Source organism: Syngnathus leptorhynchus, chromosome 6, assembly GCF_054491065.1.
Source record: "Syngnathus leptorhynchus isolate UIUO chromosome 6, UIUO_Slep, whole genome shotgun sequence".
NCBI classification, from domain to species: domain Eukaryota; kingdom Metazoa; phylum Chordata; class Actinopteri; order Syngnathiformes; family Syngnathidae; genus Syngnathus; species Syngnathus leptorhynchus.
The window spans coordinates 4,060,859-4,087,799 of NC_141200.1; the positions used below are offsets into that span (position 1 = coordinate 4,060,859).

The 26,941-nt window shown below is 42.1% G+C and overlaps 3 protein-coding genes and 2 long non-coding RNA genes across 7 annotated transcripts in view; 3 read left to right on the forward strand and 2 right to left on the reverse strand.

The window, feature by feature from the left end:
* LOC147055390 (uncharacterized) overlaps positions 1-4,652 on the forward strand; it is a 62,016-nt gene extending 57,364 nt beyond the window's left edge. The window contains exon 7 of the long non-coding RNA XR_015066553.1: positions 266-4,652. This is a non-coding gene — a long non-coding RNA (uncharacterized LOC147055390). The remainder of the gene's footprint in view (positions 1-265) is intronic.
* Positions 2,928-19,217, reverse strand: poc1b (POC1 centriolar protein B). Of its 2 annotated transcripts, none has more exons than XM_085915471.1 (12): positions 18,876-19,217; positions 18,632-18,716; positions 18,237-18,408; positions 17,983-18,162; positions 17,563-17,670; positions 17,366-17,481; positions 17,170-17,303; positions 16,870-16,938; positions 16,526-16,678; positions 16,368-16,445; positions 3,803-4,096; positions 2,928-3,726 (listed from the first exon to the last, which is right to left on the reverse strand). In XM_085915471.1, the coding sequence occupies exons 1-12, from the start codon at positions 18,888-18,890 to the stop codon at positions 3,610-3,612; spliced, it is 1,521 nt and encodes a 506-aa protein (XP_085771597.1). In that variant the 5' UTR covers positions 18,891-19,217; the 3' UTR covers positions 2,928-3,609. The 2 variants fall into 2 exon arrangements, with proteins under 2 accessions (XP_085771597.1, XP_085771596.1); XM_085915470.1 differs by lacking the exon at positions 18,876-19,217 and having other exon boundaries at positions 2,928-3,534; positions 3,609-3,726; positions 18,632-18,737.
* On the forward strand, positions 5,456-11,213 carry LOC147055395 (uncharacterized). 2 transcript variants are annotated; one of them, XR_015066551.1, is made up of 5 exons: positions 5,456-5,534; positions 5,803-5,984; positions 6,130-6,239; positions 9,366-9,473; positions 9,637-11,213. It is a non-coding gene; the product is annotated as an uncharacterized LOC147055395 (long non-coding RNA). The 2 variants fall into 2 exon arrangements; XR_015066550.1 differs by lacking the exons at positions 9,366-9,473; positions 9,637-11,213 and having other exon boundaries at positions 6,130-7,339.
* A 387-nt stretch (positions 19,218-19,604) lies between the features above and the next one.
* cep41 (centrosomal protein 41) lies at positions 19,605-22,855 on the forward strand. Its single transcript, XM_085914465.1, has 11 exons — positions 19,605-20,258; positions 20,508-20,571; positions 20,653-20,700; positions 20,787-20,848; positions 21,012-21,081; positions 21,149-21,263; positions 21,406-21,566; positions 21,657-21,724; positions 21,829-21,943; positions 22,004-22,228; positions 22,381-22,855. Exons 1-11 carry the CDS (start codon positions 20,226-20,228, stop codon positions 22,515-22,517), a joined length of 1,098 nt encoding a protein of 365 aa, XP_085770591.1. The 5' UTR covers positions 19,605-20,225; the 3' UTR covers positions 22,518-22,855.
* A 566-nt stretch (positions 22,856-23,421) lies between these two features.
* On the reverse strand, positions 23,422-26,121 carry LOC147055397 (carboxypeptidase A1-like). The gene is made up of 11 exons (XM_085915045.1): positions 25,904-26,121; positions 25,716-25,797; positions 25,482-25,616; positions 25,286-25,390; positions 25,108-25,209; positions 24,527-24,628; positions 24,344-24,454; positions 24,183-24,273; positions 23,912-24,111; positions 23,758-23,842; positions 23,422-23,672 (listed from the first exon to the last, which is right to left on the reverse strand). Exons 1-11 carry the CDS (start codon positions 25,966-25,968, stop codon positions 23,485-23,487), a joined length of 1,266 nt encoding a protein of 421 aa, XP_085771171.1. The 5' UTR covers positions 25,969-26,121; the 3' UTR covers positions 23,422-23,484.
* Between the last annotated feature and the right edge of the window lie 820 nt (positions 26,122-26,941).

Genomic DNA, 26,941 nt, shown 5'->3' on the forward strand with positions numbered 1-26,941 from the left:
ACAAGGGGAGGAAGGGGAAGTCGGCTTTCACATGCTGCACCAACACAATCCCATCACTCAGTCTGTTGTTACAATACAAGTAAAAGTCAACACATTTAGCTGTCAAAATGATTATTAGAAACTATACATCGAAGGAAAATGATTATTATGAATATAGTTAGGAAAAAAAAGGAACTTGTGGGATCATTGTAACCGTCCGTCTGTATTGTGGAAATATGCCTTTTAGGTTAGTGTACAAAAAGAAATGTGATTTTTTTTTTTTCAGATTTTCACCGACTGTGGATTGATCTTGAACATAACCCCTGCTAGTGTGGGGGTCCTCTTTTGGCCAAAGAACTACGTTTGATGACATTAGACTGACACTTCCTGGTTTCATGGGGCCCCCATTGGCCTCCAAATGTACCCACAGAGGTCCTGCTCTAGTTCTGAAGTAACAAGCATCCCCCCACTGAGGGGGTCCAACATGGGGCTAGGAACAAAAGTGTGTGTGTGTGTATGTCAGCATATGTGTGAAGCGGCTCCAGCTTGAACGCGGGGCCCTTGTTGACCCCCCCCCCCCACCCAAGCCAGATCACCGCCCCTCTTGCTCGTCCCCCATGCAGCGAATGGAGCCAAGCTGTTTGCATTCACCTTTAAATCTATTATGCTCTTTCACTTCTACTCCTTGCTGTCTGATAGGATTTTACCTCAATGCATTTGAAGACTATTCGGATGATTTTTTTTTTTTTTTTAAATCACGTGGTAAGTAGCCTTGGACGCAGACGTTGACTTTGGATGAGAACCAAGTCAAACCGGATCCAAATACAAAGTTCAAATTCAAGCAAAAATACTGCAGTGACTTGACAGCCGCGTCGAAATTGTTCAATAATTTAATATAGAGGTATATAAAATAGACATTGAACTATATTGTGGCTTTTCTTGGCCACATGTGGAAAAAGTGACACACTTGTAAGTCAAGGTACACTGGAAAAAGTTTGAGGTTAAATCTTAATTGTTGTTGACCTCTTAGCATTAATCTTTGTTCATTTGTGTTTACAAATTAACATTGGTTTCCATCTTACTTTTTTGTGAACCTTCTCATCTCAGTTTACACTTTAACCATTTTTTTGTGTACATCTGTAAATGTAAGACTTCTCTTTTGCATCTTTCCACATTAGCTGAGCAGCTGATCCGGGGGGTCAGTGGGGGCTTCTGAAGCATAGACACAAAAAAAAAAAAAAATACAGGACAGAAAGCAGCAACATTCATGTGACGCCTATTCAAACTTGCATCACAAAAACACACACACACAGGAACCTGATTAGTGTGTGTATCTTTTTGTGTGAGGACAAAAGACTAGCCCATCTGAGACGACCAGCCGGTGGCAGAGAGACGCGAGGGAGGAGGACAAGATTATCCGCCGGCACAGAAGAAAAGAGGGTGTGGTAGTGTGTGTTATGGTCACGCACACACAGGAAACGGCGTCCTGAAAACAGGAAGTCCCCGTGACACATGACACAGTCAGCAAAGACAGATAGACGTCGTCAGCGAGACGGGACGGCGGCAAGAGTTGTGAACTTCCTGTCCTTCCGCCCACGCCGCCACCGTGTAGATAACAGCTGTGTGTACTTTGCGATAACAACTTTCAAGTGTGCCGGGATGTCATCAGCATGAAGATAAAAGAAAAGTGGCAGAAGTTTGATGGTAAGGCCAATCATCCTTGACGGCAAAAGTATCTGGAATCCAAAGGTATAAAACATAAGTCACAACTTTTATCGTTCAACCAGACTCAGGTTAAAAAAAAAAAACGATGTCACAACGATTATTCCCAAAAGATAGATTCAGAAACACATCAGACTGTGCGCCGGATTCATTTCTCTGCCAGGTGTCAAAAATGTTGGTAAAAGGCTGAGTGGGGTTTTTTCTTTAACTTTGACCCCAATTCGCCTTCTTTGCTTTTGCTATGGACCACCCAGAAAACATCATGAGCTCAGTGGGACTGCGCTGGAACAAAGTTGGGAGTGTGACACGCCTTCCTAGGATGGGAATTATTGCAGAATCCTTTTTAATTGGCTTTGACTAGGAGAGTCCACAAAGAGCTTCATTGCTACCAAAGACACATTCCAGTATGGGTCCACTCAACAAAGATCTGAAGGAGTTGACACTTATCAAAAATAATTCGGGAAAACCATTGAAGGACACAGGCCGATGTAAAGCGGCTGTCAGAAAGCTGAATAAGAGTCTGATGTCCACCATAGAAGGAGTCCCTGGATGGAACCTGCTTTGTCAGACCAGCTGCCCGCAGGTCTCGTGCAGGGTTGCACGTCTTAAAAGATTCACTGGAGTTAAACCACTTAAAAGTTCAAAGCTCCACAACGCAGGAAAGATCAGCACTTATAACGACTCACCGTGATGATTAGCGCCCAACGGCTGCCCTAGCTTTACCCCATCGCACGTTCCTGTCATGGAAAAAAAAAAAAACTTCCTAGGAAAGTGCTGACTTGGCTTGTTTACCCCATTTACTTCCTGCTTTCTGCTGCCAGAGCAGATGTAAATGTGGCCTCAACAATAAGAGAAGTTCCTCTCCTTTCCCATTTCCTGTTGGGAAACATCCTGAGTGACAGGATAGGACAGGACGCAAAATGTGTGTTTGTGTGCAGTGAAAGCAGGATGGAAGTCTGGTCAATCCAGTTAGGCAATATAAAGCCGTTGGAAGGAGGACAGAAGAGCAAGGGATAAACAAAGAAGATCCTCACAGTCACGTAGCGGGCGGAATGCCATGGCAGCCATGCGTTGTGGGACATGTCCTACAGCCCCAGTGCCAAAACATGGCGGTCGCTCATTCACAAAAACAAACAACAACAAAAAACAACACAAGTTTTTTTTTTTTGAAAGAGAAATTTTAAACATATGCAAAAATATACAATGTTAATAATATATACTGTATATTCCATTTAATATAAAGTATTGGGACACAAAGACAGTGTCGTACAGTTAAAAAAAAAGAAAAAAGAAAAATATATATTTGAGGTCTATAGGAAGTGTAACCTTGTTTAGAGGTCAGTGCAATAAACATACATAAAATTAGCCACAATTAAAACCAACAATATATTTGAAGTGAATCATATTTTGTAAAGTGGTACATTTTCAATCAAATGTGTACAAAATGGTCTCGCACGAATGGACAATGTTGCGGTGGCTGTGGTCTGGCTGTAGCAGATGGAGAGTGATCTCCTCATTAGCTAGGGTGATGGGCAGTGAGGTGAGGTCGCGTCACTTTGTTGCAAGAGTTCAAAGTTAAGAAGCTTCAGAGCTTTGGATTGGCCGTGTGAGGCGGCGTCCACGAGGCCGTTGGCGGAGAGAGTAAACGCTGTTGGAAGCTTTGTCCTTATCAATGGCCAACAGATTTTTCTCTCATTCACCACTTATTTCTGACACGAGAATGACACACGATGGATGTCGTGAGCCGAGTGAAAATGTCAGATGAGGAACACTAGCGTGTCTCTGGTCAATCCGCCCTCGGATCTTTCCGCACAGAGCGTTACATCCCGTCCTCTGGGAGCCAAGTGGATGGCCGGACGATTGTTATTATGCCAGAAGGGGAAAGCACGCACACACATTTGTAGTACCTTATTTGAGGTGATCCCGTGGTTTGTGAGCTGGTCTTCCAGCGGGTTGGCCTTTGTTGAGATTGTCCTGAAGTTGGTCCTCCGTCAGGCTGAGACGCTCTTCCAATATGGAAATGGTCTGAGGTGGAAGGGTTTAGTATTTAGAGTGCCTCGTTGTTGGGTTGAATCAGAAGACTAAAATGCTCATTACTGACCTGCGTGAGAACGTCTAGCTGCTTGAAGATTTGTTGCAGGATGGAGTTGAGAACGGGCGGTTTCCCCGACGGCGCTTGCGGCGGATCTATCCGGGGGTCGTCGTCCTCTCGCTGCGTTCGAACGTCCCTGACTCGATGTCTCTTGCCCTTGTCCCCTCGCCGCTTCCATCGACTCGCCTCGGCCCCGACCTCTTCCCTCGTCCAGCTTTCGTCTTCTGTCGTCGTCGCGACGGGAGACGGACTGGCATTGGCGTAGCCCTCGACGACACAGTGGTGGGTATCGTTGCCGTGGTCCTGCAGAGTATACGTAGCGACACTTTACCATGTCAGGAAATCATAATGTTGAGGCACATTTGATGGTTATAGAAAATGTTGTGATTTTGAAAAAAAAAAAAAGCTATAAATGTATGTGAAATAACAAATTTTCATTGTTTATCCTCACGAATGTAAAGTTCAAATGTGCTACAATGCTATCAAAACCGACCGAGCCCAAAAGGTTACTCGATCTTGACCTTTACCGCCCTAACTAAAGTTTATCCTAACCCAGGAAGAAGAAAAAAAGTTGTATTTTTGTCCAAAATTGCGACCATTAACCACAAAAAGCTGTATTTAGGCATGACAAGAACTTCAAAGTTAACATGTGACTGCAAAAAAAAAAAAAAAATCGAACTTTTAACTGAATCTTATTGGACCGTGTACCTAATGTGGCGTCCAGTGTTGGCACATGCGTGCACACACAAGGGAGAGAGGGAAAACCAATGAAAAGGAGGAAGGAAGAGGAGGTTGTCACACATTCCAGACTTAATGCACAGAGCAATCGATTCCGCCGTTCTTCCTGTCTTGCCTTCAAAGCGCCGTTAATGATGGAGGGAGAAGAGGAGGAGTGTAAAGATATGCAGGAGGAGGCAGCGGGGAGGGGAAGTATCAAACAGAGGTGAACAAAGCTGTCCGTGAGTCTCTATCCGGGCTATCGCTTCTTCATCTCCTTCTGCTCAGGAGCACATCTGGTGGACAGCTGCAAAGCTCATTTACACCGAGCGAGTTTATCCAGACCACCCCCACCCCCCCCTCGTGTCGACCCAGACAGGAAGAGAGGCCGCAATCAAAGCCCTTCAAGGGGGGGAGATAAGCAGGACGCGCCGAGGGCCGATCGGCAGGAGGACACGTTGATTAGCTTGTTTGCTAATTATACTGTTAGCTCAGGTTAAGGGAAGTCGGAGGAGGGAAAAGTAGCATTTACAAGCATGGGAAACGGCTGACCATAAAAGGTGCAATCAAGAATATCAATTGAGTAGAAAATGGTGTATTTTGACACCATAATGCAATTTTTTTTTTGGGGGGGGGTAGAAAAATGATCACAAATTGGAATTTTGGACTAAAATTATAACCATACAACGCTAGAAATGTATTTGGCCACATAACTGATGCTGACAAAAAAAGTTTCATTTCAGCATAAAAGTAACAGCCAAAGACAAAATTGACAAAAATGAAAAAAAGTTACAATAAAAAGTTGTCACATCTCGTCCCCAGCCGTTCCACTATGTGTCTGTTGTCATGGTTTCTGTCTGTGTGCTCGCCCCTCCCCTCCTGTGTGCCCATGATTAGTTTGATTATTCTCACTTGCTTCTTGTTAGCTGTCGTGTATATAAGTCCTGTCCGCCCCTCGCGACCAGTCGGGATCATTGTCGTCCTCATGTCTTTTTTGGTCGCTGTCGTTTTCAAGTCTGTTTCGGTTAGTCTGTCACTCACGTTATCGTTTCGTTAAGTCATGTCAGTTTGCCGAGTCTGTTAGTTTGTGTTCTCCGATAAACTCTGATCCAAGCTGCACTCGGTGACTAAAGTTGCCTATTTGGTTTAACAAAGCCAACTAAAATTTAACTTGAAAAAAAATTGAAATGATTGACTTTGAGGGGGTTTTTAATGATCAAATTTTGGACAAAAAATGTTGTACAAAAATGAGCAAAAAAAGTGTTTTTTGTTGTTTTTGTTGTTGATTTTAGTACTGGGATTGCCAGATCCATTCTCCAGGTAGCAAACAACAACATGAGAGTCAAACAGCCTCTTGAGTCGACATCAAACAGCTCCTCAACGTCCAAGCGGAGAGCACGGCTAATCCTCGGCCCGCATGCTAATGCCGCGTTTGATCCCACATCTGTGGACCCAATTCCAAATGCTGGCGGAGGTGCGTTTCTTTCGATAATGATGTTACTTTTTGATCGCAAACATCACAGCTGACCATTTGACTCCGCATCTTTCTTTTGTAAACGCTCAAAATAATTAGCCCAAAAAGTTGACATCTTTCCTTTAATTTTTTTTTGGGGTCCTAGAACCGGATGGGTGTCTACAAAACAACGAGGATGTGTTGACGACGTTTATCGACTTGGCGTGGATAATCATCAAGTCGCTTTGATCTCCCTCTCGACACGCAGGAAGTCAGGTGATGGATATTTGAATGAGTGTTTGGTGTTTTGTCAAAATGCCGCGCCCGCAGCCGCAGGAAGACAAAACACCTGAGATGCGCCTCCCACAAACCACGTAACGCGTGCTAGCGCCTAAACAAACAAAATCCGCCAGCGATGCTGTTCTGACTTTTTTTTTTTTCTTTTCCTTTTTCGAGAGGAAGCCGACACATCCGCTCGTCTATCTCGGCGACATCCGCCCACGCTCAAACCAAAACATCCTGCTTGGCGGCCTTTCAATGATACACACACATACACACACACACACAAATGTCTCAGCCAAGGCCTCGTTACGGCTCAATGGCAGCGCGTCATTCAAAGAAAATCCACATTCTTACGGTCATTCATTGTCATTTAAAAGTCAAAGTATGTGCCTTTTTAAGTGGCAAGAAAGCTTTTTGTGGTCAAGCGTCACCTTTGAAAAAAATACAACCTTTTGTGCTTCAGAAGTATATTTGACATTTTCTGGTCAATCAGTGGATTTGTTTTCCAAAAGAAAGAAAAAAGCTTTCTTTGATCAACCAACACAATTTTGTTCAATAGTATACAAATTTCTGTGGTCAAAGTGGGCATTATAAAATTTGTTGTGGTCAACAATTGTAATTTTTTTTTATACGTTTTCCTTTTTTTGGGGGGAGGGGGGAAATAACATTTTTTTGCAGTCCATAACTTTTAAACATTTAAATATTTAGAGTATTATTACAACTGTACTTTTTGATGTGCATTTATTGATTGTCTTGCTTTTTTATTCTATTTTCTACTTATGGTCATTGAGCATATAAATAAAATCATAGTCTGAATCTGCAAACTCACACGAAATACATTTTGCGGTGGGGGCACCATTGTCACAGTCAGCATGAGAATGGTAAACATCCTGTGTCCTTGAACACAAAACAAACTGTTTGTTCTCCCGCTACATAAAACTTTGACCCACTCCAGGTTGACCTGGAGGAATTCCCTTTTCCAAACAAGCAAGTTAATGCCTTGAATGTACTTCTATTTATATTAGAAAAAAAAAAAAAAGCTAGGACCTTCCACACATTCAGGTTGACAGGTTTGAATTGTAACATTTCACTTAGCTTGATTCTGCATAAAAGTCCAAAGTGGATCAACTTTAATGACTTGGTGACACCAATTTTGTGATCTCTGCGTGAAACAGGCTAACATAGCAGCAGCTCGTATTGGCTGTACATCAAAGTGCTGCAATGCACTAGAAAGGTGCGCTGGCAGGCCATCTGGATCTGGTTTTTTTTTTAATGTGTTTGTGTATTTAATGTTTAGGTGGCAACGTCGTGACACTGTTGCTCTTCTAACCTCAGAGTCCCATGACCATGACTCATCGTTGGCGCCATGTTCTTACATAAGCAGGTGGAACTTCCGCTTTGAAAATATCCGCAATAGCTCACATGAATTCATTTTTAACAGTTTAGTTTAGCGCTAATGCTAGGCTAGTGATTTTTAGCATTGTGAAATCTTCTAGTACATAGGTGGCCCGACTGAGGCTCCAATCCTGCCCAGGGCTTTTGTGATCAGCTTTTTTTAAAATGTTTTTTTAACCTTACATGGTCGACTAATTTTAATTAGAGACGAGAGTCCAACAACAAGGACATTCTGGATCACGACTCTCATCCTCTTCAAACCGAGACAATAAAACTGAAGAGCTGTTCCCAGAAAAAGAACACTTCAGCGCTAGTCGCCACGCCAACGCAGCCGCCGCTCGAATCTTTTTTTTTTTTTTTAAATGCTTTTATTCTCAAGTACTTCTCTTTCAACACTGCAGCTATTTTTAGCTTACCTTTACACAACAATGACCTTAAAAAAAAAACATGGAAGACATGGAACATTGTTGTCTTGAAAGTATTGAATTAGCTTTTATTTTCTAAGTAAATCAGACAGAAACAAAAATGTTACGGAATATCTCAAGGCATAGCCTCAAACAGAACATGTTTTTGGGTCATGGTTTCAATTTAGGTCAGTGTTCAAACCCCCCCCCAAACAAAAACCTACATTGTGCACATCAGCATTGTACCTCTTATAAAACTTGGTATCATTATTGGAAAAAAGAAAAACTAATTTTACTTTCATTCATTTAACATCAAGGCTCACACCTTGACCAGACAAAAGGCCTTTAATACTTCCCAAAACCAAACGATCGTGGTTACATCATCTTGCCCAAACTCCTTTTGAAAAAGAGTCGTTAATGTTGCGATAAATAAAACGATGAGCTGGCAACAGGCAGAAATAAACATGTACACACTTTGTTGCTTGACACACTAACCTCTGAACTGAATTATTACGATTATTTATTTTTAACACAGATTTAGTCCAATCGTTATTAGTTCATCTATAAAACAACCTAACTTTCAAAGAAGTTTTTAAGAAATTTCACTTCCGTCTTTTTTTTGCATGAGTCAGTCATTCATTTACTCAGGTTCCTCTTTTGATTTCTCTTTTAGGGTGACTGACTGTGCTCCACTTCCTCTTTTCAATTGCGTTTTTAAACAGCTACGTGACACCGAATTACGTGTCGTACTGTTGATATGACAAACACAGCCAACCCCGCATTGTTATGGTTGCGGTGTGATCACAATACTCGAATTATTTCTTTGTACTCAAAGAAACCACAACTTTTAAGTCTGCTAGCTTAATGCTACTGTAACGCTTTAAGCAACTGATGCAAAAACACATGAAGGCGGACAATATATCAGAACTCATTTATTCTTTATCCTCTGCGAAGAATGACAAATTGAAAGAGCTGAGAGGAACCGAGACGTCTTAAGGAACAGTATAGCTGTCTCTGCCAAGTGTCTCAAGACACCACTGGAGTTTTACTTTTTACACACACACAAAATTGTGGAATTAATCCTGGATTGGAAGTCTCACGAGATTTGCTATCATCTCTTTATTGGCCTCAAAGTCTCATCTCTTGTTCTTTGCTTTTATGACATCACACGAAAACATAACTGATCTGAAGCCTCACAAGATTTGCTGTTTTTTTTTAATTCACAAAAATGACGTCAGTCGGTAAGAAACCAGGCTGATGCTGACACATTTAGTCATTTCCCAACCGTTGCTGCTGTTGTTTTTCTGATTTATTTTCCCAGCCCTCAAGGTTTCTTTCCCAGCAAGCGGAGGCGAATCCTTTCACGTCGAGGAAGTGAATGAGCGTCACTGTGGCTCGGCGTGGGATTAGCCCATTTTAAAGCTCCTCGGTAAGTAAGACTTACCCACATTATTCGCATTTTAACACTCACACATGCGCATGTGGAGGTCGGGAATGTAGGACTACATCAAATTTGATTTCTTGCCAGTGTACAGAACACAGCAGATAACAGGGCAAGTTAGCATCTCAGTGCTAATCTGTCCCATCTTCAGGAATGCAAAAGATGGCTCCCTTCTTGCATGGACTCGCCCACGGTCAACTTTCAAGTCTGCCACTGCCTCTTCATCGCATTGATTGATGCACCTCTCACTTTGAGCTGTGGCGCCGCAGCCGCTCAATTCAACGCATCCGCCGCCCACAGTGCAGAAGGAGTGACGCTTTGACATGAAAAATTGGCCCCATCAGCCGTTTGCCACTTGAGTAATCAGCTTTTGGACACAATGCTCGGTTGTTAATCTTAGCTTTTTGGCTGGGCGGCAGAGCACATGCCATGTGGGCTTAATACTTCCCAGACTGGACTTCCTTTAAAATGGATAATCCTGAGCGACCACTGCGATGGGAAAACGACCAGTACGTTAGCTTGACAATGTGTGCTTTTAGGTCATTGCTGTAAGTGACTTATTTTTTTTCTCAGAACATTACTTTTTTTTTTTTTTTTACTTGAAATAAGAACCCTTCTCAAAAAAACATCACCTAGTTTCTTAGATAAACATTTATCCCCCCCCAAAAGGTTTTATAAATAAATAAAAAATATTAGTTGAATTCTCCAAAAAGTTTTCATTCATTCATTCATTTTAAGAACAGAACTTTTGTTTTGCAAAACATTTGTCATTTTCTTGAAAAAAAATGTAACTTAACTTTCTCGACCACTTTTTGTTGAAAAATTTGACTCTTCACTTTTTACATAAGAATAAGCCTTAAATCTTAAAAAAATATTATCAAGAAAATGCCTTTGTCTAAAAAAAAAAAAAAAAAAAAAAAAAAGACTTTAATCTTTTTTTGGAAGGAAAAGTTGAAGACTCTCCAAATCAAATCCGACATCTTAACGAGACGACGACGTTGTCTGTGTGATGGTTGCTGAAATGCATCTTAGTCCATCAGGAGCCCTGATGACAGACAAAGCCCACCTGTGGCTCCCAGAGCCCGCGTGTGCGTGTGCGTGCGTGCGTGTGTGTGTGTGTGTGTGTGTGTGTGTGTGTGTGTGTGTGTGTGTGTTGCAGCTCTCTACGCGCTCCACGGTGAAGGCCAAAGACACGGCATGACCTCTAACCCCCCGTGGCTCTGGCTGTCAATCATGCCGCCGTCCATGCCTGTGGCGTACATGCTGGCAGCTCTTGTCTGTTTCAACCACCCGCTATTAGCATCCCACCGGCTGCCATTTAAAACAAGAGTATCGGCATTACCTCTCCTGTGCCACTAAATGTCAAAAGCCATTACTGAAACAGGAAGATTTTGATGATCATATTTTGTGGAGCAATTTTGTGTGATTTATATATCATAGCAGGAAACTATTGTCTAAAATTTTGACCTCAATTCCAAAAAAAACTACTGTGAAAACAAAATATAGATACATTAAATATTTGGGATTATTATAGTTTTAACCTCGAGGATGGGAAATTGCTAACATCACCCGCTAACAGCTACTCACTGTCTAGTACAGGAAGTGCTCCAACTAAAAACTGTTTGATACTGTCTACGGTTCACTGAATCAAAAAAGGTCATGAACCAAATAATAATGGTCCCCTCTATTCTTTTTTTTATATAAAAGCTTTCAACATGTGACCAGCAAACATTTTGCGCACTTCAAGCGAGTCCAATGAAGAAAGTGGCCACTTTTGATAGAAAGTCCCTTTTGCAGCTGGCACTCAAATCAATTGCGCGAGTGCAAGGGAAAAAAAAAAAAAAATGACCTCATGACCGGAACAAGCAGTCACGGACCGTGACTTAGATACTGAGAGGAGTGGGATCACTGTGTTCCAATTCGCCCATCTGTTTTTCCATGCCAATTCTCATGGTGTCACATTTTGACAAGGATTGCACTCATACAGGGATGAATTATTGTCCTATTTTCAAGACAAAGTTAACCAAAAAAAAAAGTTCTTTATATGTTGTATGTGTATGACATCACAGTCAAACACAACCAATCACAGCTGAGCTTCAAAAAACCACCGAGTCGTGATTTAAATCCTATTCCGTAAATGAAACGTGAATCAAAACACTCTTTTGACTAGTTGGGCAGCACAGAACATATTACCAAGAAAACTTTTGGGTTGACTCCCCCTTTAAAGAAATTGTATTTGCGCACACTCACATGCGCACACACACAAACACAACCTAATCAGCTTTAGCACTTGAGCTAATACCAAAAGGAGCGCAAAGAACCTGTGAGAAACTTATTTCTACTGAGTGCAAGCTTTGGCTTAATTGTTGATTGTCCCATGAAAAGACAATGCCGGCATTGGGTTAGCCTCTCAGACGCTACGCTAGCCGGCCCCAACCTTCGCCACGTTCCCACGCATACCGGGCGAGCGGCCATCGTCTAATGCCTAAGCGCCTTATGGTGAGACCTTCACCTCTTTGACAAATATCCGCACAAACACAACACATGTTGCAACTGTTGTTTTTTATCTTAGTACTTTGAGTTTGCCTTGTGTATGAATTGAACAAATTCCTTGTGTACCATAAAATATGCATAGTGACTTCTCAAGTGTTCTTTGAGATGTTGCTGAAGGAGTTGCGAAATAAGGAAGACGAGAGTCTCGGTAACACGAGATGGAAGTAGAACTTCTGAAATCATCCGTGTAATACCTTTGGAGAAAAATAAAAGACACGCAACAGGCCCAGCGCTTGTTCTCCTTCGCCAATCTTGAAGCAATCTTCAAGGTGGCATGAGGACACTTAAATCTAATCTCATGCTCGATGCTCTTTGGGGGCCGCATGACTTTCTATGTTTAGCCAATTCCCCTATTTCTCAAGGCAAAAAAAAATCAGGCAAAACAACTAGATTAATATTTGCCTTTCAAGTGGTAATTTGGTCAAGAGTATCGACGACCGAGATGAAAAGTCCATTGACATTCATTAAATCAAAGCCGATTTTCTGATACTAATCACATTTCAATTCACACCGACTACTTTGCTATTAAAACATTCTTTGTTCAAAGCTAAAATAGATCACCACATGAGAAAATGATTAAGTTTTCCCAAAGGCTTTATTTATCTCCCCTAATCATCAGATGTGATCATGAAGCGTCGTCTCGAGATGATGAAGTGAGCTAAAAGGCTTAAAAATGCATATTTGGCATTTTGTAACCTTAAAGGGGTAAGTAGAAAAGGATCCTGTATTTAAAGTTGGAAAAACTCAACACAGCAAAGTGTCAAAGGCAAACCCCCCTCGCAGCCCCCGGGGCCTCCCTGAGATGCATTAAATATGCGTTGCATAAGACGAGGAGATAAAGGCCGAGAGAGGTGAGGCGAGAGAGTGGAGGCAAGAGAGAATCCTGCTGCATTAGTGATGAGGACTTGCCCTCCTTGTGTCTTTTTCATGAGCACGATTGAGTTTCTGGCCAAGTGAGCATGGAAAAAAAAAAATGTTAGTAGACAACACTGTGACCCAACCTGTGCCCGTCAGTCACTTCTCCACAGTGTTCCCCTTATTACGTCAGGCGAAACAAAAAATAAAATGATATTTTGCTACAACAATGCAATATTCATGCAATCATGGTGGGTGGGCAACAACAAGTAATATTTTAGCCCAAAAATGTATAATGGCTGAATTAAAAAAATAAACTGCTCAAAATGTAAATGTTATTTTAGCAGAAAAACACAATACATGTTTTGGCAGTAAAATACAAAAAAAAATCATGGCTGTATTTTTGCACAAAAATAAAATGACTGACCACTAAAGGCTGTAATTTGGTCTAAAATTGCAATGGTTGACAACAAAATGTAATATTTGGTAGCAAAAATCTAATGTCGACCACAAAAGGGTCATACTTTGCAAAAGTTGACTGATTCAAAAATGGGGTAAAAAAAAATAAATAACAGGAAGGGCATTGACTAATTAAAAATGGAACCACGCATCTCCACGCGCTCGTTATACATTTAATGAAGAAAAACGTTTCAAAACGCAACACTGGATTTACTGTGCTGCAAATGTATATAGACATTGTTAGATCATTTCAAAAAAATCAAGTCACTTGACTCAGACTCGTGAGAATAAATGTGATGAGTCGATTTCTATGATCAATGCTCATAAAACAATAATATCCATTTGTTACATTCTTATTGTTATGGAGCTTTCAGGAGTCCTCATCCTGGTGAAAAGCAGAAGAATCCCCCTTTCCTTCCTCACCCCCAGAGGTTTTTGCTATCTTTAGCTCGTTTCCGCCGCGTCTTGTCACTCCGGCTCTTCTCTCCGCCATCTAAATATGGAAACTAAACCCACGGCGCAATTCAATCTCCCAGCATCCCCTTTGCGCGGGAAGCTCCACACGAGGTGCAGCGAGGCGTGTGCGAATGCGCCAGGCCTAACCCAGGGATCGGAATTCCGGATTGGACACACAATGCTAAAGGACAAACAACCGCAAAGGAGAACACCGGTTAAAGGACACCCCGCTTGGCTCGCTGTGGCGTCACGGGAAACGGCGGCCGGTAACTCAATCGCCATGTAATCGCCTCTTTAACGCACAAATGCGCACACAGTCTGACTGAGCTGCACGAGAATGGATCAACTCAGGAAAAGTTGGATTTTTAATAGCTACAGAAACTTGGGCACAAAATTGCTCGAGCTGTACACAAAGTGAACTCAAATTTTAATAGTTAACTACAAAACCCAAGTTACATTTTGTCCCAAGAAAAATGAAACATCGAGGCTCGAGACTAACTTTTAACCAGGAGCACAGTGACCCCTAACCTGAAATGTAGTTTTAGTCAATGAATTTTAAATATTTATATGAACCACTCATGGTCACTGTATGACTGATAAATTGGAAGAGGAATGAAGCAACAAAAAATTTTCATGATCAAAAAATTTGCAAATTACTGGTCAAACATGAACATGTAGATGTTTTTTTTTTTTTGTTGCATGTTAAAATTATAGGGTACTACTATTTAAGCGCAGTGCGGACAATCCAGAAAAAAAAAATGATGGTTGAAACTCCCCAATGTGGAGAAGAAGCGAAGCAAAATGAGTTATCTCTGCATATCAGTGGCCTTTTCAATGAATGGTCTCAATTTATAGTGGAAGAGATGAGCTGGAGTGTTTTTGTGCACCAGTGGCGAGGCAACAAAAAAACAAAAGTTGAAATGACGCATGGCTTAGCATTTTAAACTTACCCCTTGGGGACATTTTTCAAGAAATTATGTAAACTTTGAGTCTTATCACAACTTCTGATCATTACTGAACAGCCAAGTGTGTGTTACCCACATTCCTCACCAAGCCGTCACTAATGCATAATTTGTCGAGTTCACAAAAATTATAACGAGCCCTTCATACGGAAATATCATTCAAAATCCATCAGGTGGTTGCTGTGTAATCGAATAACAATTTTTGAGGCGTTGAAAGAACTGCTGGAGGTCAGTGGAGAGTTATGACATTTAAAAACTTTGAGCAAAAACTGCTAAATTTACCAACAGCTGTGTCACTAAGAGGTCGATGCTGACCGATAGTGGCAGAACTGCAAGTAGCGAAATCTACCTCCCACCCACGCACCCACCTCAGGCTACATCCGCACCCCCTCGGTTATCACGTATACGCCCACGTTGGGAAGCATTTGAGCGGAACACGGAGGCAGGGAAGAGAGGAAAGCACTCTGAGGGGATCAAGTGTGACCGTGGACTCCCGCTGATGGAGGCGTGACCGCAAAAAAGATGTATTATTGAAGCACAAGGTTCATCAGAAATTTTTGTATGTACTTATTTTGGACTGTATTCAAAGAGGTCAATCATTTTAATTATGCCATTAGAAATGTAATAATTGGCCATAATAGGTTGTATTTAGCAAAATATTATTCTGGGGCGAAAATTCAAAAGGTGACCACAAAAAAAAAAAAAAAAAAGGAAAATCCAGCTGAAGTCTCATCAGGTTTTTCAAAATCACCGCTGATGAATTTGACGCGTTCATTCTTGCGTGTGCCTATTTATAAGCAACAGCGCCACTAGTGGTGAAAGGATGTACTGGGCAACCCCGATTGCTCGCACTGAGTGGTTGACTTAAAGCCACTCTGGCTCATCTATTATTAGAGCGTGGTAGAGGGCCCTCAGGGTCCCGGGGCGCCGGCACGTGGACTCCTCAAAGCCCCCCCCCCCCCCCCCCACCCAACAGCACCCACACCACCCACCGCTGTACTCCTCTTCCCTTCATCTCTCACCACTTCTTTACTTGCCCAGCACATGCTTTCACATGCGCCAGTGAAGTATGCGGAAAAGGAGGAGGAGGAGGAGGAGTGGGCAGATGGGACAAGAGTAGAGAGCATATTCCAGATAACATTTGATATAAATGCATAGAGTGGCACTCACTGCGTAACCACAGTGATACAGGTAAGCCACAAAAGACACACAAATTATTATAACGACATAATTATAAATAAAAAAATGACGCAACTGCTAATAGGAGTGTGAATTCTGGTTTGTCTATACTGTGTGTGTGTCTGACTAACTGGTGACTACTCCATATTGTTTCTCCATATGAGCCCTGCCACGCCATTGTTTTTAACTCCTGACATCAATTGCCGACCAATCCATTATTTGTCTGTACTGTCAATAGTTTGTCCAATGTGCCTTATGATTGTCTAGCAAGAAAATAACGGGATGAATTTTGAAGTGGTGCAGCAGCAGGTTTTAAATAAAGGCAGGTTGGTTTGCACTGCCATCTAGTGGCCATGACGTGCAGGGGTTTGCACACAACGCGACAATAAATCTTGATGACGTTTCAAATGTAACTCACTGCGTCTTGGTGTGGACCTTCTTGTAGCTCGACGATGTATGGTTCTGATGAGTGCGTGTCCGTCACTCCCGGACTCACCTGTGAAAATACACCATTAACACTTTTTTTTTTTTTTTTTTTTTTAACATTGAGAGCTGGTCGGCTTGTGGCAAAAGCACCTGAATGTCGACCGTGTGCGTCGGGTGAGGGTGGGGCACCCGGGGGTGGATATCGGTCAGGTGTGGCGGGGGGTTGGGCGTGGCCCGCCGGCTGTGCTGCTCTAGGACCTCCCGGTATGATTTGGCGTCAAAGTTGGTCTTCCACAACATCACCTGGTCGACAGACAAAATAAGAGTTTTAACGATAAGTTGTCGATAACATCGTGTCACATACAATACATCATAGCATCGATATTAGATGTACGGTGCCAGTGTGTCGATTCTGTATCGTAACAGACTGCCATATTGATTTTTTTTTTTTCTTAAAAATGGTTTTGTCCGTACTCGCGTTGAAAGGCACCCACTTGTGAATCAATGCCTCCAGAAGCAAAGAATTCTCCAGTCCTGGAAAAGGCCACAGTGAGGACGGCCCCCTAAAAAGAAGTTTGAAAACAAGTTTGATCACTTTATTCTCATGAAATTAAACTTTCTATATTATCACAACTACTCAAAGTTTTGTTGCAGTTGAACTATTTGCTCTAAGATTGATATAAGATTAAATAAAATAAATACATTAATTAATCAATTAATAAAAATAGATATGCATAAATAAAAATGATTAGAATAAAATAGAATAATAAATAAAAATACATAAAATTATGCACCTTGTGTCCATGCAGCGTGTAGATGAGGCGTCCCTCCAGCAAGTCAAGGATTTTGATTGTGCCGTCGCTGGAGCCGCTGATCAGGTAGTTATCAGACGGGTGGAAGGAGAAGCTGTTGACACTAGCGCTGTGGACTACAAACGCAAACAAGATTGACATTGTTATTGAAATTTCTTCTGTGCTGCTGCTTGATTACCTAGATAATGCTGGATGATCTTATTGGTGCGTATGTCCCAGATTTGAAGTGCGTTATCCACACCCGACGACGCGATGCACGTGCCTCTTGAGTTGAAGTCCACATAGGTGGAGGATCTGAAATGTGGATGATTATGAAGAAATGCGGAAAAAGTACACCATCATCCTTACAAGAATGTTTTGTTTTGTCTTTTTTACCCGCGGTAATCAGTGAAGCAGTTGATGCAGTTTTTGCTGGACGTGTCCCACAACCTGACGGTGCGATCATCCCCGCAGGACACAACAAGGCGACTGTCCGGCGAAAATCTACACGGTAGAAAGGCTTCGTTAAGTTGGATCTTTAAAAAGGGGGCCAAACCCCAATAACTGATTCTACATCCGAGAAATAATAACTGAAATGTTGAACATTCACCAAAAACTGATGTGTAGGAAAGTGACACGGCATCAGTACTTAATACTAGACCGTACCAAACGATCACCGATCTGAGAAATACAGTTTCAGTTACAGTTTGAAGATTAAATGAAAAGTCTTATGCAAGACACAAGAAACATTTTGAATCAGCAGCATCAACATTTCAAATCAGTGTCCACTCCAGATCCCCAAAAATGCTCACATACCTAGCACAGCGTACCCAGTTGGTGTGTTGATTGAGCGAGCAGATAAAACATCGCCGGGCGGCGCTCCAAATCTTCACCGACTTATCGTCTGATGCCGTCACCAGTCTCACGCCGTCGTGGGAAAACGCGACGCTGCGGACGGCAGCCGTGTGCGCCTTAAATACTGTCGACTCCCCTTTCCTGAAACACAACACAAAATAAGGGCCAAAAAGGGATTGGGAACTTCAAATTGAAAAAGATTTTCAGCGACTTACAAGGAAGGCTTCCACAGTCGCACCGTTTTGTCCTTGGATGAGGTCGCCACTAAGTTGCCGACGGGGCAAAATTGCACGGCCGTGACGACGTCCTGATGGTTGATGAAACGCAAGGACCTGCCCTTGGCTGACAGATTCCAGATCATCAGGCTTTTATCGCGGGAGCTCGACGCTGATGAAGATGACAAAAGTTAAACTGTTCATCTTGAAAATGCGTTAAGGACATTTTACATACATATTCTGAGATAATGGACTTTTTCTGCTGGGAGAAAATGGCACTCAATAGATTTGTTTGTATTATTTCTGTTAGAAGTTGATTAAAGTTGAAAACAGTTTTAACAAGTTCAATTACTAGGTGAAATAACACAATATAATCGATAGACATGGTTACTTACCCAATAATTTGGAGTTTGGACTAAAATTAACGCAGGTGACCGAATCCTTGTGGCCTTTAAGCAGTCTCTCCATGCTGGGGTCATCCTGTATTAAGGATTTTTTCATGTTTGACGTTAAATACGAAAGGTTGGGAGTGTTTTGACAGTTCGCCCTAGCAAATCTTCTTAGCAGTAACGTCGCTTACTCAGCACATACGGCAACTTCGTTATCCAAAAATTATTCGTCTAAAAAACTTTTACTCACCACCACTGAGGCCATTGTGGGTATTTAAGCGTCATTCGACGCTACAGTAGACAACCGACTAGAACGTTTCCTCCATTATACTCAAACAGAGCGCCTTCGGCAAAAGGGTCTAGACCTGAGCAGTCAAGCACGGATATAATGATGAATAACTCCACTAGCGCCAATCGACAATTTACTAAAAACGTATTATTATGCGTCCACTTTTGTGCATTATTACCAATGCCGTTGGGTGCTAAGTGCTAAAGCTAACACCCATAGCACCGAGTAGTGGCATTAGCAGTTTCGCTCATATAAAAAATAGATTACGTCTCATTAAATTACATATATACTGGTAATTAATACTTGTAAATAAATGACGAAATAAGTTGTCATCCAGCTAAAAGTGGGTGAAAGTGATGTATTGCTCTCGTCACCGGAATCATTACGTAAGCGTTTGACGGTCGCTTAGCAACCACGACAACCTTAGCAAACAACGTATATATGCCTTAAGAAAAAGTAGCAATATCAACTACATTACAACATGAATAACATGTATCATGGTAATTGTCATATTTGGATGAATTGCGGAAAAAGTTAAAATCGATTTATACAAAATATTTATTCCCACGTCAACGAGTTATGAAGTTAGCGTCATTCTGCCGCTTAGCCAATCGCGTTTTAGGAGCACACACGGTTTTTGTAAAACGTTTTGTGATTGGCTCAAAAGACTGGCCACTGTCCAATCAGCACGTCTACTGATGAGACCCTGTAGATTCAATTCGCCTTGAAAGAGTTGGGTTGATATTGAATTATGTTTAGCTATTCCTATATTTTTTGTTTGTAATGTACCATTTTTACACACTTCCATTCGGTTCCAAATAGTTTCAAATACTTCGGCTCACAGAGTTGAGAATTGGATTGCAGCGATTGATATGACTTGTTAGACTTTTTCACAAGCGGACCCTTTTGGGAGTTAAACAAGATCATGTCCCCAATGGAGACGTGCGACGCTGACGTTTAACTCTAGTTTGTGTGACGGCATTGATGTAATGATTGTGATGATTTCAGGACGCCGGTGTCACGCTAACGCTCATACATTGTCGCTTCTCCTTGTGTCGCCGACGTCTAAGCAGCCATAGCATTTTTTGCTGCCATGTAGATGTGCGCTCCAGACGATCGATTAGTTGGGTCTGCGCATAATATTACATGATACGGGAGGAAAACGTCGACTAAAGAGGGATTGTTCAAGTTAAAATAGTTGGCTTGAAAGCCAATCTTGCTCATGAATGACAAAGTGGCTTTAAGATTTCAACATTTTGAACGACATTAAAGCTTGAAAGCGACGCTTTGGTGTCGAGGCTCCGGTGAAAGATGTCGGTTTACAGGGGCATCGGTGGCGATCAGGTAATTTCTGTGTCAATAATTGTGTTTTGTGCATGTATTTGATACCAATGTGGAGTTTATTGTATTTATTTACTGACGTTACGACCCTAACTTCAGCTAAAAGTAACGGAGCAGCGCTAGCTAGATGCTAAACAGAGTTGTGTTGCTATGGCAACCCCGTAGCACCTGCAAGCTATGCTGACAAAGTGCATTTACATGATAAAACCACGCATTTTTTTATTGTTCCCTAAACTCATTTGACTGTTACAGTACATGAGGAAACAGATACCAAAGAATGCCAAGTATCAACACATCAAAACAAAACTGGACACGGGTAGGCTCTGGTTATTGTTGTTTATATTTGATGCAGATTGAGCATCAATTTTCATTGACCATTAATACCCCTCACAAACAGGGGTTAGCCTGACCAAGTATTTGGAGCGCCTTGAGGAGATAAAACAAAGTGAGTTGAGGCCTCGGTTTTTATCATTATGTGTTAAGATTGCAACAATTCTAAAGAACTGACTGGTTTAATTTTTTTTTTTCTAGACTACAAGTTCAACAAAGGTGAAATCTTCAAACGCTTTAAAGTGACAACGTTTGCAGAGTTGGTGAGATATATTTCTAAATTCCGTGTAAAAGGAGCTAACCTCGCTTTTTTCGGGGGTGACTTAAGGTTTATTTTAACCAACTTTGGTGGAGCTCTGACCTGTAGGATCAATTTGTCAAACAAGTATATAAGTGAATATATATAAGAGTATATTTCCACTTCAGATACTTCAAGTGGCATCAGTGGCGGACCTGAATGAATGTGTCGACGGTGATTCGTGTCACAGCCCTCACGGTAAATAAGATTCACAGTTGTCACTTTACAGTTGTTACCATGCTAACATGCTAAATGAATCCAACAGATGATGGCAGCGGTGACAGCGGCATGATGTTGCAGGCGGGGCACGGCAACGGCTTGCTGGAGTCCGATGCGCAGGATCAGGAACACAGCCAGCCCATGAGATCCACATTGCTAAGGTAAATTCCACCCGACTTCCCGTCGTTTCGTCACGTGACGTGCACCATACGTTTCACTTTAAAGCCATATATTTACTTTGATGATGACCGGGTGCAGGAAATATATATTTTTTAATGAATCGGTTACGTTTCTCCTCGGCAGCGTGATCAATGGCGTGGGTGAGCTGAACATGAACGGCGACAAAGCAAAGGCGGCCAACGAGGATATGGACGCTGACGGCGAAAAGCCTTACCAAGATTGTCCCTACCTGCTCCTGGATGTGCGCGACCGCGACCTCTACGACCAGTGCCACATCATTTCAGGTGGGGTTTCTCTTCATCCTCATCATCGAGCATTTTATTCATCTGGAACATGACCTCATCCTTTTATGATCTTTCTTTCTTTTCTTCCAGCTCACAGCTTTCCCATAACCTCGCTCTCCCGTTCCACGAATCCTTACACCAAGGAAATACTGGAATACGTATCCTTGGTTGAAAATATGATCAAACATTATTGTTCTTCCCCTCCCCATTAAATGATGTAAATACAAACAGATATGCCGGTTTGACCTTTAACAGCATGTAGAAAAACGCCGAAGGTAAGATCATCATCGCGTACGACGAGGATGAGCGCATCGCCAGCCAGGCGGCGACCAGCATGTGCCAGCGTGGCTTCGAGAACCTTTTCCTGCTCAGCGGAGGTAAGGCATCCGATCATCCAGGCGGTAACCACAACAACTTGACCCGCTGTGGTCTGCCAGGTCTCAAGGTGCTCGCTCAGAAGTTCCCTGACGGTATGACCACTGGCCCCCTGCCCGCCTCCTGCTTTCCCCCTCCCGTGCCGTCCAAGTGGAAGAAGAGCGCCCCGCCGCCGCTACCCCTGCCGCTGTCAGCGATGGAGGTGGCGACGCATAGATGGAGGTTCAACGCCGACGAGCTTGGCAGGATCGAAGCCCACCTGGAAAACTTCATCATGATGGGCAGTAGTAAGGAACTATCCACTAATTGCATACCTTGATTAACCTGAATGATGAACATCAAATATTGTCACTACTCTTTCACTCAAATGAGGAAAAATGATTCACTTAGGCGATAAAATTATATAAAATGTTTTTTTTTGTGTGTGTGTGTTCTTGAGGTCGTACATCAAGTCGAATTTCGACAAGCAGCAGTTTGCCTAAGGTGTCCAGCGCCCGCTCCAGCCGCATGACGACGTCCTCTGCGTCTTCGGTTTCCTCAAGGGACAGCGGACGAGTTCAAAGGCCGTGGAAGTGATCGCACTAACAAAAAACGTCTCCTTGTCATCTTCAGTAGTATTTTTTTTCTTTTTCTAACATTTCAATGTTTGCACATGAGTGTTTTTTGCACTCCAATGAAGGGTCAGTGGATCATAATTTTATTTCTTGATTTTTATTCATATTTAATGCGTAAAGCTAAAGTCATTTGAATGCTGTATTTTTGTAAATGACACCACAACACATCTTAATGATTATTGCAAATCTTGAGTGAAGTGTGTTGTATTGTAAATGTCAAACTCAAAGGTTACGTTATCAGAAATTTGTTTATTTTCCTTCCAAGTGACCTTTAAATAAAATAAAAAGAGTTTGCTGCAATTGTTGAACGTGATTGCTTATTTCCTTTGCAGGTTAATAGATCAAAAGTTAATTTAAGCTAATAATCATGAATAGTTTGAATTTATCGGTCTTTTGATGTTGGCCTTGTACCCAAGTTGCACAACTGTTTTTACATCTTCAAACTAGGGAAATCTTTCTAAAATTGAGTGATTCTTTATAGCATGTTTTCATTTATTTTGTAGAATTTTGATTATATATTTTTGCCCAGTTGAAATTTCTCAATTTGCGGTTTGTAATTTTATCAATTTTTTTTCATGCCACCATAATCTTTAATTTTCTACATTTTTTTTTGTATTTTAATTGATACAATTATATTTTAGGTTCGTTTTGTATTGTTAGATTTTTTTTTTAATCTGTTTTGCTTTATGTGCTTTTCTAAATTTAAATGAATTGATTTAGAAAATAGTTAACTTGTTATTGAATTTTCCAGTTGTTTTATTCCAATTTTTATAGTAATTATATTTTTCTTACATTTTCTAAACTGGTACAAAATGTTGAATTTGACATTTTATTCTAAACATGAGAACGGGGGCCCAGAAGAGTGCTTTTTTTTTCTGACTGTTGCTTTATTGGTATTAATGATCTTCCAGTAGAGGGCGACCTTCCTCTTAATAGAGGTTCTTGGAGGTGTGGTCCATGATGACCATGAGGGCCAGCCACGTCTCCTTGGCGGTGGGGACGATCTGATTGGCAGGCAGCGCGAAGCCGTAGCGTCCGGTGTCGCGCAGCTCGAAAGTGAACGAATACTTGATGCCCTGATTGTACGTCCAGTCGATGGTTCCTCCGCTGGCCTGGTCTGAAACGGGACAGAGCGCAAAGGTATGCACGGGCCTCCACCGAGACTTGATCTTAACTATTTAAATAGAACTGTACGAACTCACAGATAACGTTAATGATGCTTCCGTATCGGTAGCGAGTGCCGTAGAGAGAGGACAAGTCAGTGACGGCCTTTCTGGCCACAGCGTGCTGCAAAAAAAGCAAAATATTGTCTCACGGCGTTGTCATACTACATTTATACAACAATTGATAACCTACCAGCTCCGCCTGGTCCTTGACAGGCGTCCTGGTATATCCATAGGGATAGAGAAGCATCTGCGAGTATGAGTGGATAGACACGAAGGACTTGATGTTGCCGTGAGACTTGACAAAGTTCACAATGGAGCTGACTTCCGACTCGGAATGGGCCCTCGGTCCGCGGTACGTCTCCGAGCAGGGACTGCCACTCGCACCAGGGCCTTAAAGAAGTTTAGTAATGTTTGGTAGCGGAGGTGACAAAAGCTTTTTCACCAGAGGTAGGTGAGGTTACCTCCAAAACCAGCATCCCAGTTTCTGTTAGGATCCACTCCCACGCAAGAAGTACCAGGATTGGGCTTCCTAGTCTTACGCCACATACGGTTCTGAAAAAAATCAAATTGGATGAGGAAAAAAGTCGGGAATGTAGTTAAAAATCTTGCGCGGACGACTCACCCTAGTGTGCGTGTAGTAATAGCCATCGGGGTTGGTGACCATCTCCAGGTAGATGTCCATCTTGTTGAGGATGGCGGTAAGGGCGGGATCGCGGCCGTAGTCGGTGACGATCTGGAAACAACACATTGGTGAAAAAAACGTAGCTAAAAACGATTCACGTACGATAAGCCGAGTGCCGTCTACCTTCTTGGCGAACCAGGTGCCGCTAGCCTGAGTGACCCATTCACGAGAGTGGATGCCAGTGTCGATCCAGATGGCGGGACGGTTGTTTCCACCAGTGCTGAACTACAAAAAAAAACAAAAGTGTTTGAGTGAATCTCTTCGGTAAAAGCATCATCTGGCCACATCATGTTAATGAGCCTATTAGCTAGACAAAACAAAAAATGCTCATAAAAATGCTGAGACAAGCTACCAATAAAAATAGTAAACAAGCAACTAACCCTAAGATAAGAACAGTAAACTAGTAGCTAACCAATGAACTAAAAGAAACCAAGAGTCTATCAGGCAAACTAAGTTCACTAACTAACTAACTAACTAACTAACTGACTGACTGACTGACTGACTGACTGACTGACTGACTGACCGAGCAACTGAATAACTAACTAACTAACTAACTAACTGACTAACTGACTGACTGACTGACTGACTGACTGACTGACTGACTGACTGACTGACTGACTGACTGACTAACTAACTAACTAACTCTAAAACTCTTCAGTACATTCATGCATCTACAGTCTGTTGGGGTTATTTTGCATTGTTACCTTGAGCACATTGAGCGGACGGCGCTCGTAGCTTTGACCAATCACCAGTTTACTGACAAGTTTGGGATACTCAGCCACCAGCATGTCCTGGAATCTGTACAGCTAAAAACACCACGTCAACACCGTGAAGACAACAATCAGCAATTAGCCACAAGTGAAGAACGGCAATGGTGCTGACCTCGCTGAGGGTGTGGTATCTGGAGAAATCAAAGCTATCGGTGTTTCTGGGCTCTGCTTCACGAGCCGAGGCGTCCATCTCTTCTTGCTCCTCGTCCAGGACCACCTGAGGAAACACAACCGCGAGTGGTGCAGACCAGATTTTGCACACAGAAAGTTTTTTGTTTTTCACCACATGAAGGAAAGGATTTTCTGACCTGCAAGTCTTCAATCATGATGGACCATTCAATATCGTTGCTCTCCAGGAAAAGTTTGACGGCCTCCAGACTCTCGAGTGGAACTCTGACGTCCACAAAACTGTCCACGTCTTTCGCCTCCTTCCAGAAGTCCAGCTGACAAATGCACACATGAGATTATTTTTATTATGCTTTATAATATTGATTGAAACGGTGTGGTTTTATACTGTATTGCCACTAGGGGTGCTGTCTCACCGCATACTCCTCAATGTCCTCCAATTGCATCAGAAGAGACAGCTGTGCTTCATCCTTGGCCACTATACGGAGAACCTGATGTCTTTGAACACAGCACAAGTTTTACAAGTTTAAGTTTTGTCCCTTTACCTCCGCTTAGACTCAACTGAAGTACACCATGTGGAAAATATAGTTGGGCATCAACTCACCCCTCAAACGTCTCCTTGCCCAGCGCGGCAACGAGCAGCGCGGCCAACACGAACAAGACCCTCATCGCGACAGTAGAACTCAAGAGTCTCGCCCGGAACCCCCTGCTTGCCTCTTTATGGACCCAACGGGGGGTGGGTGCTCAAGGGCAGGGAGGTGTGTCAGCATCTGCTCCGATTCCCACACAATGCCGGATGCCAATTGGAATGCTGACGTCCCACCTCTGATGGAGTTGGAAGTCACACGGCTTCTCTCTCTTTAAAACCTAATCTCCAAACAGACAAGAGGAAAAACACCAACATTTTGTACCTAATAAAGTATTCTGCAAGTTTACACAACACAACGATATCTCACAACACAATGGTATGTTTGTTGATTTGAATTTATTGACTTCCTAAAATGTACCTAATAAAGTGTTCCGTAAGTTTACTCAACACAATTCATAATGGATTTATGACTTTCATCAATAATTTCTGGAAACATCCAAGAAAGAACCTAAATGTCTGCTATTGATATTTTAAACCAAATAAGCAAATGAAAAAACGGTTTCTCGCAACAGGAAGGAGACATCTATAGTTGCATCTTCCCCTTTTGTGACCGCTTCTTATTGTAGCAAATTAAAACCACAAAATAATACTAATAAGCTTATTGATGTAAATGAACATGTACTACGTTGACAACAAATTTAACACACACACAATTGTCTTGCGGGGAACATACATAGTATAATGGAATTTTATTTTACGCTCTATAACATTAATTTGAATTCAGGAGAAAAACAACTTTAAGCACTGCTCACAAGCTGCAGCTTTGTTTTTATGTCACATGACTGATAGCAAAGTGAAGGCGACAAAAACACCTGTTACAGTCACACACAAACACACACATTGATGCCAGCACAAACAGTACCTGCTCACTGAAGATGAAGAAGTATCTTCTTGTTTTGTGCCTTCTTGTCACAATGAGAACTTCCTTTTTTATACTTCAACCCACTATAGATTGCTGCATACACTTTGTCAGTTGCATAAACGTACTTGACC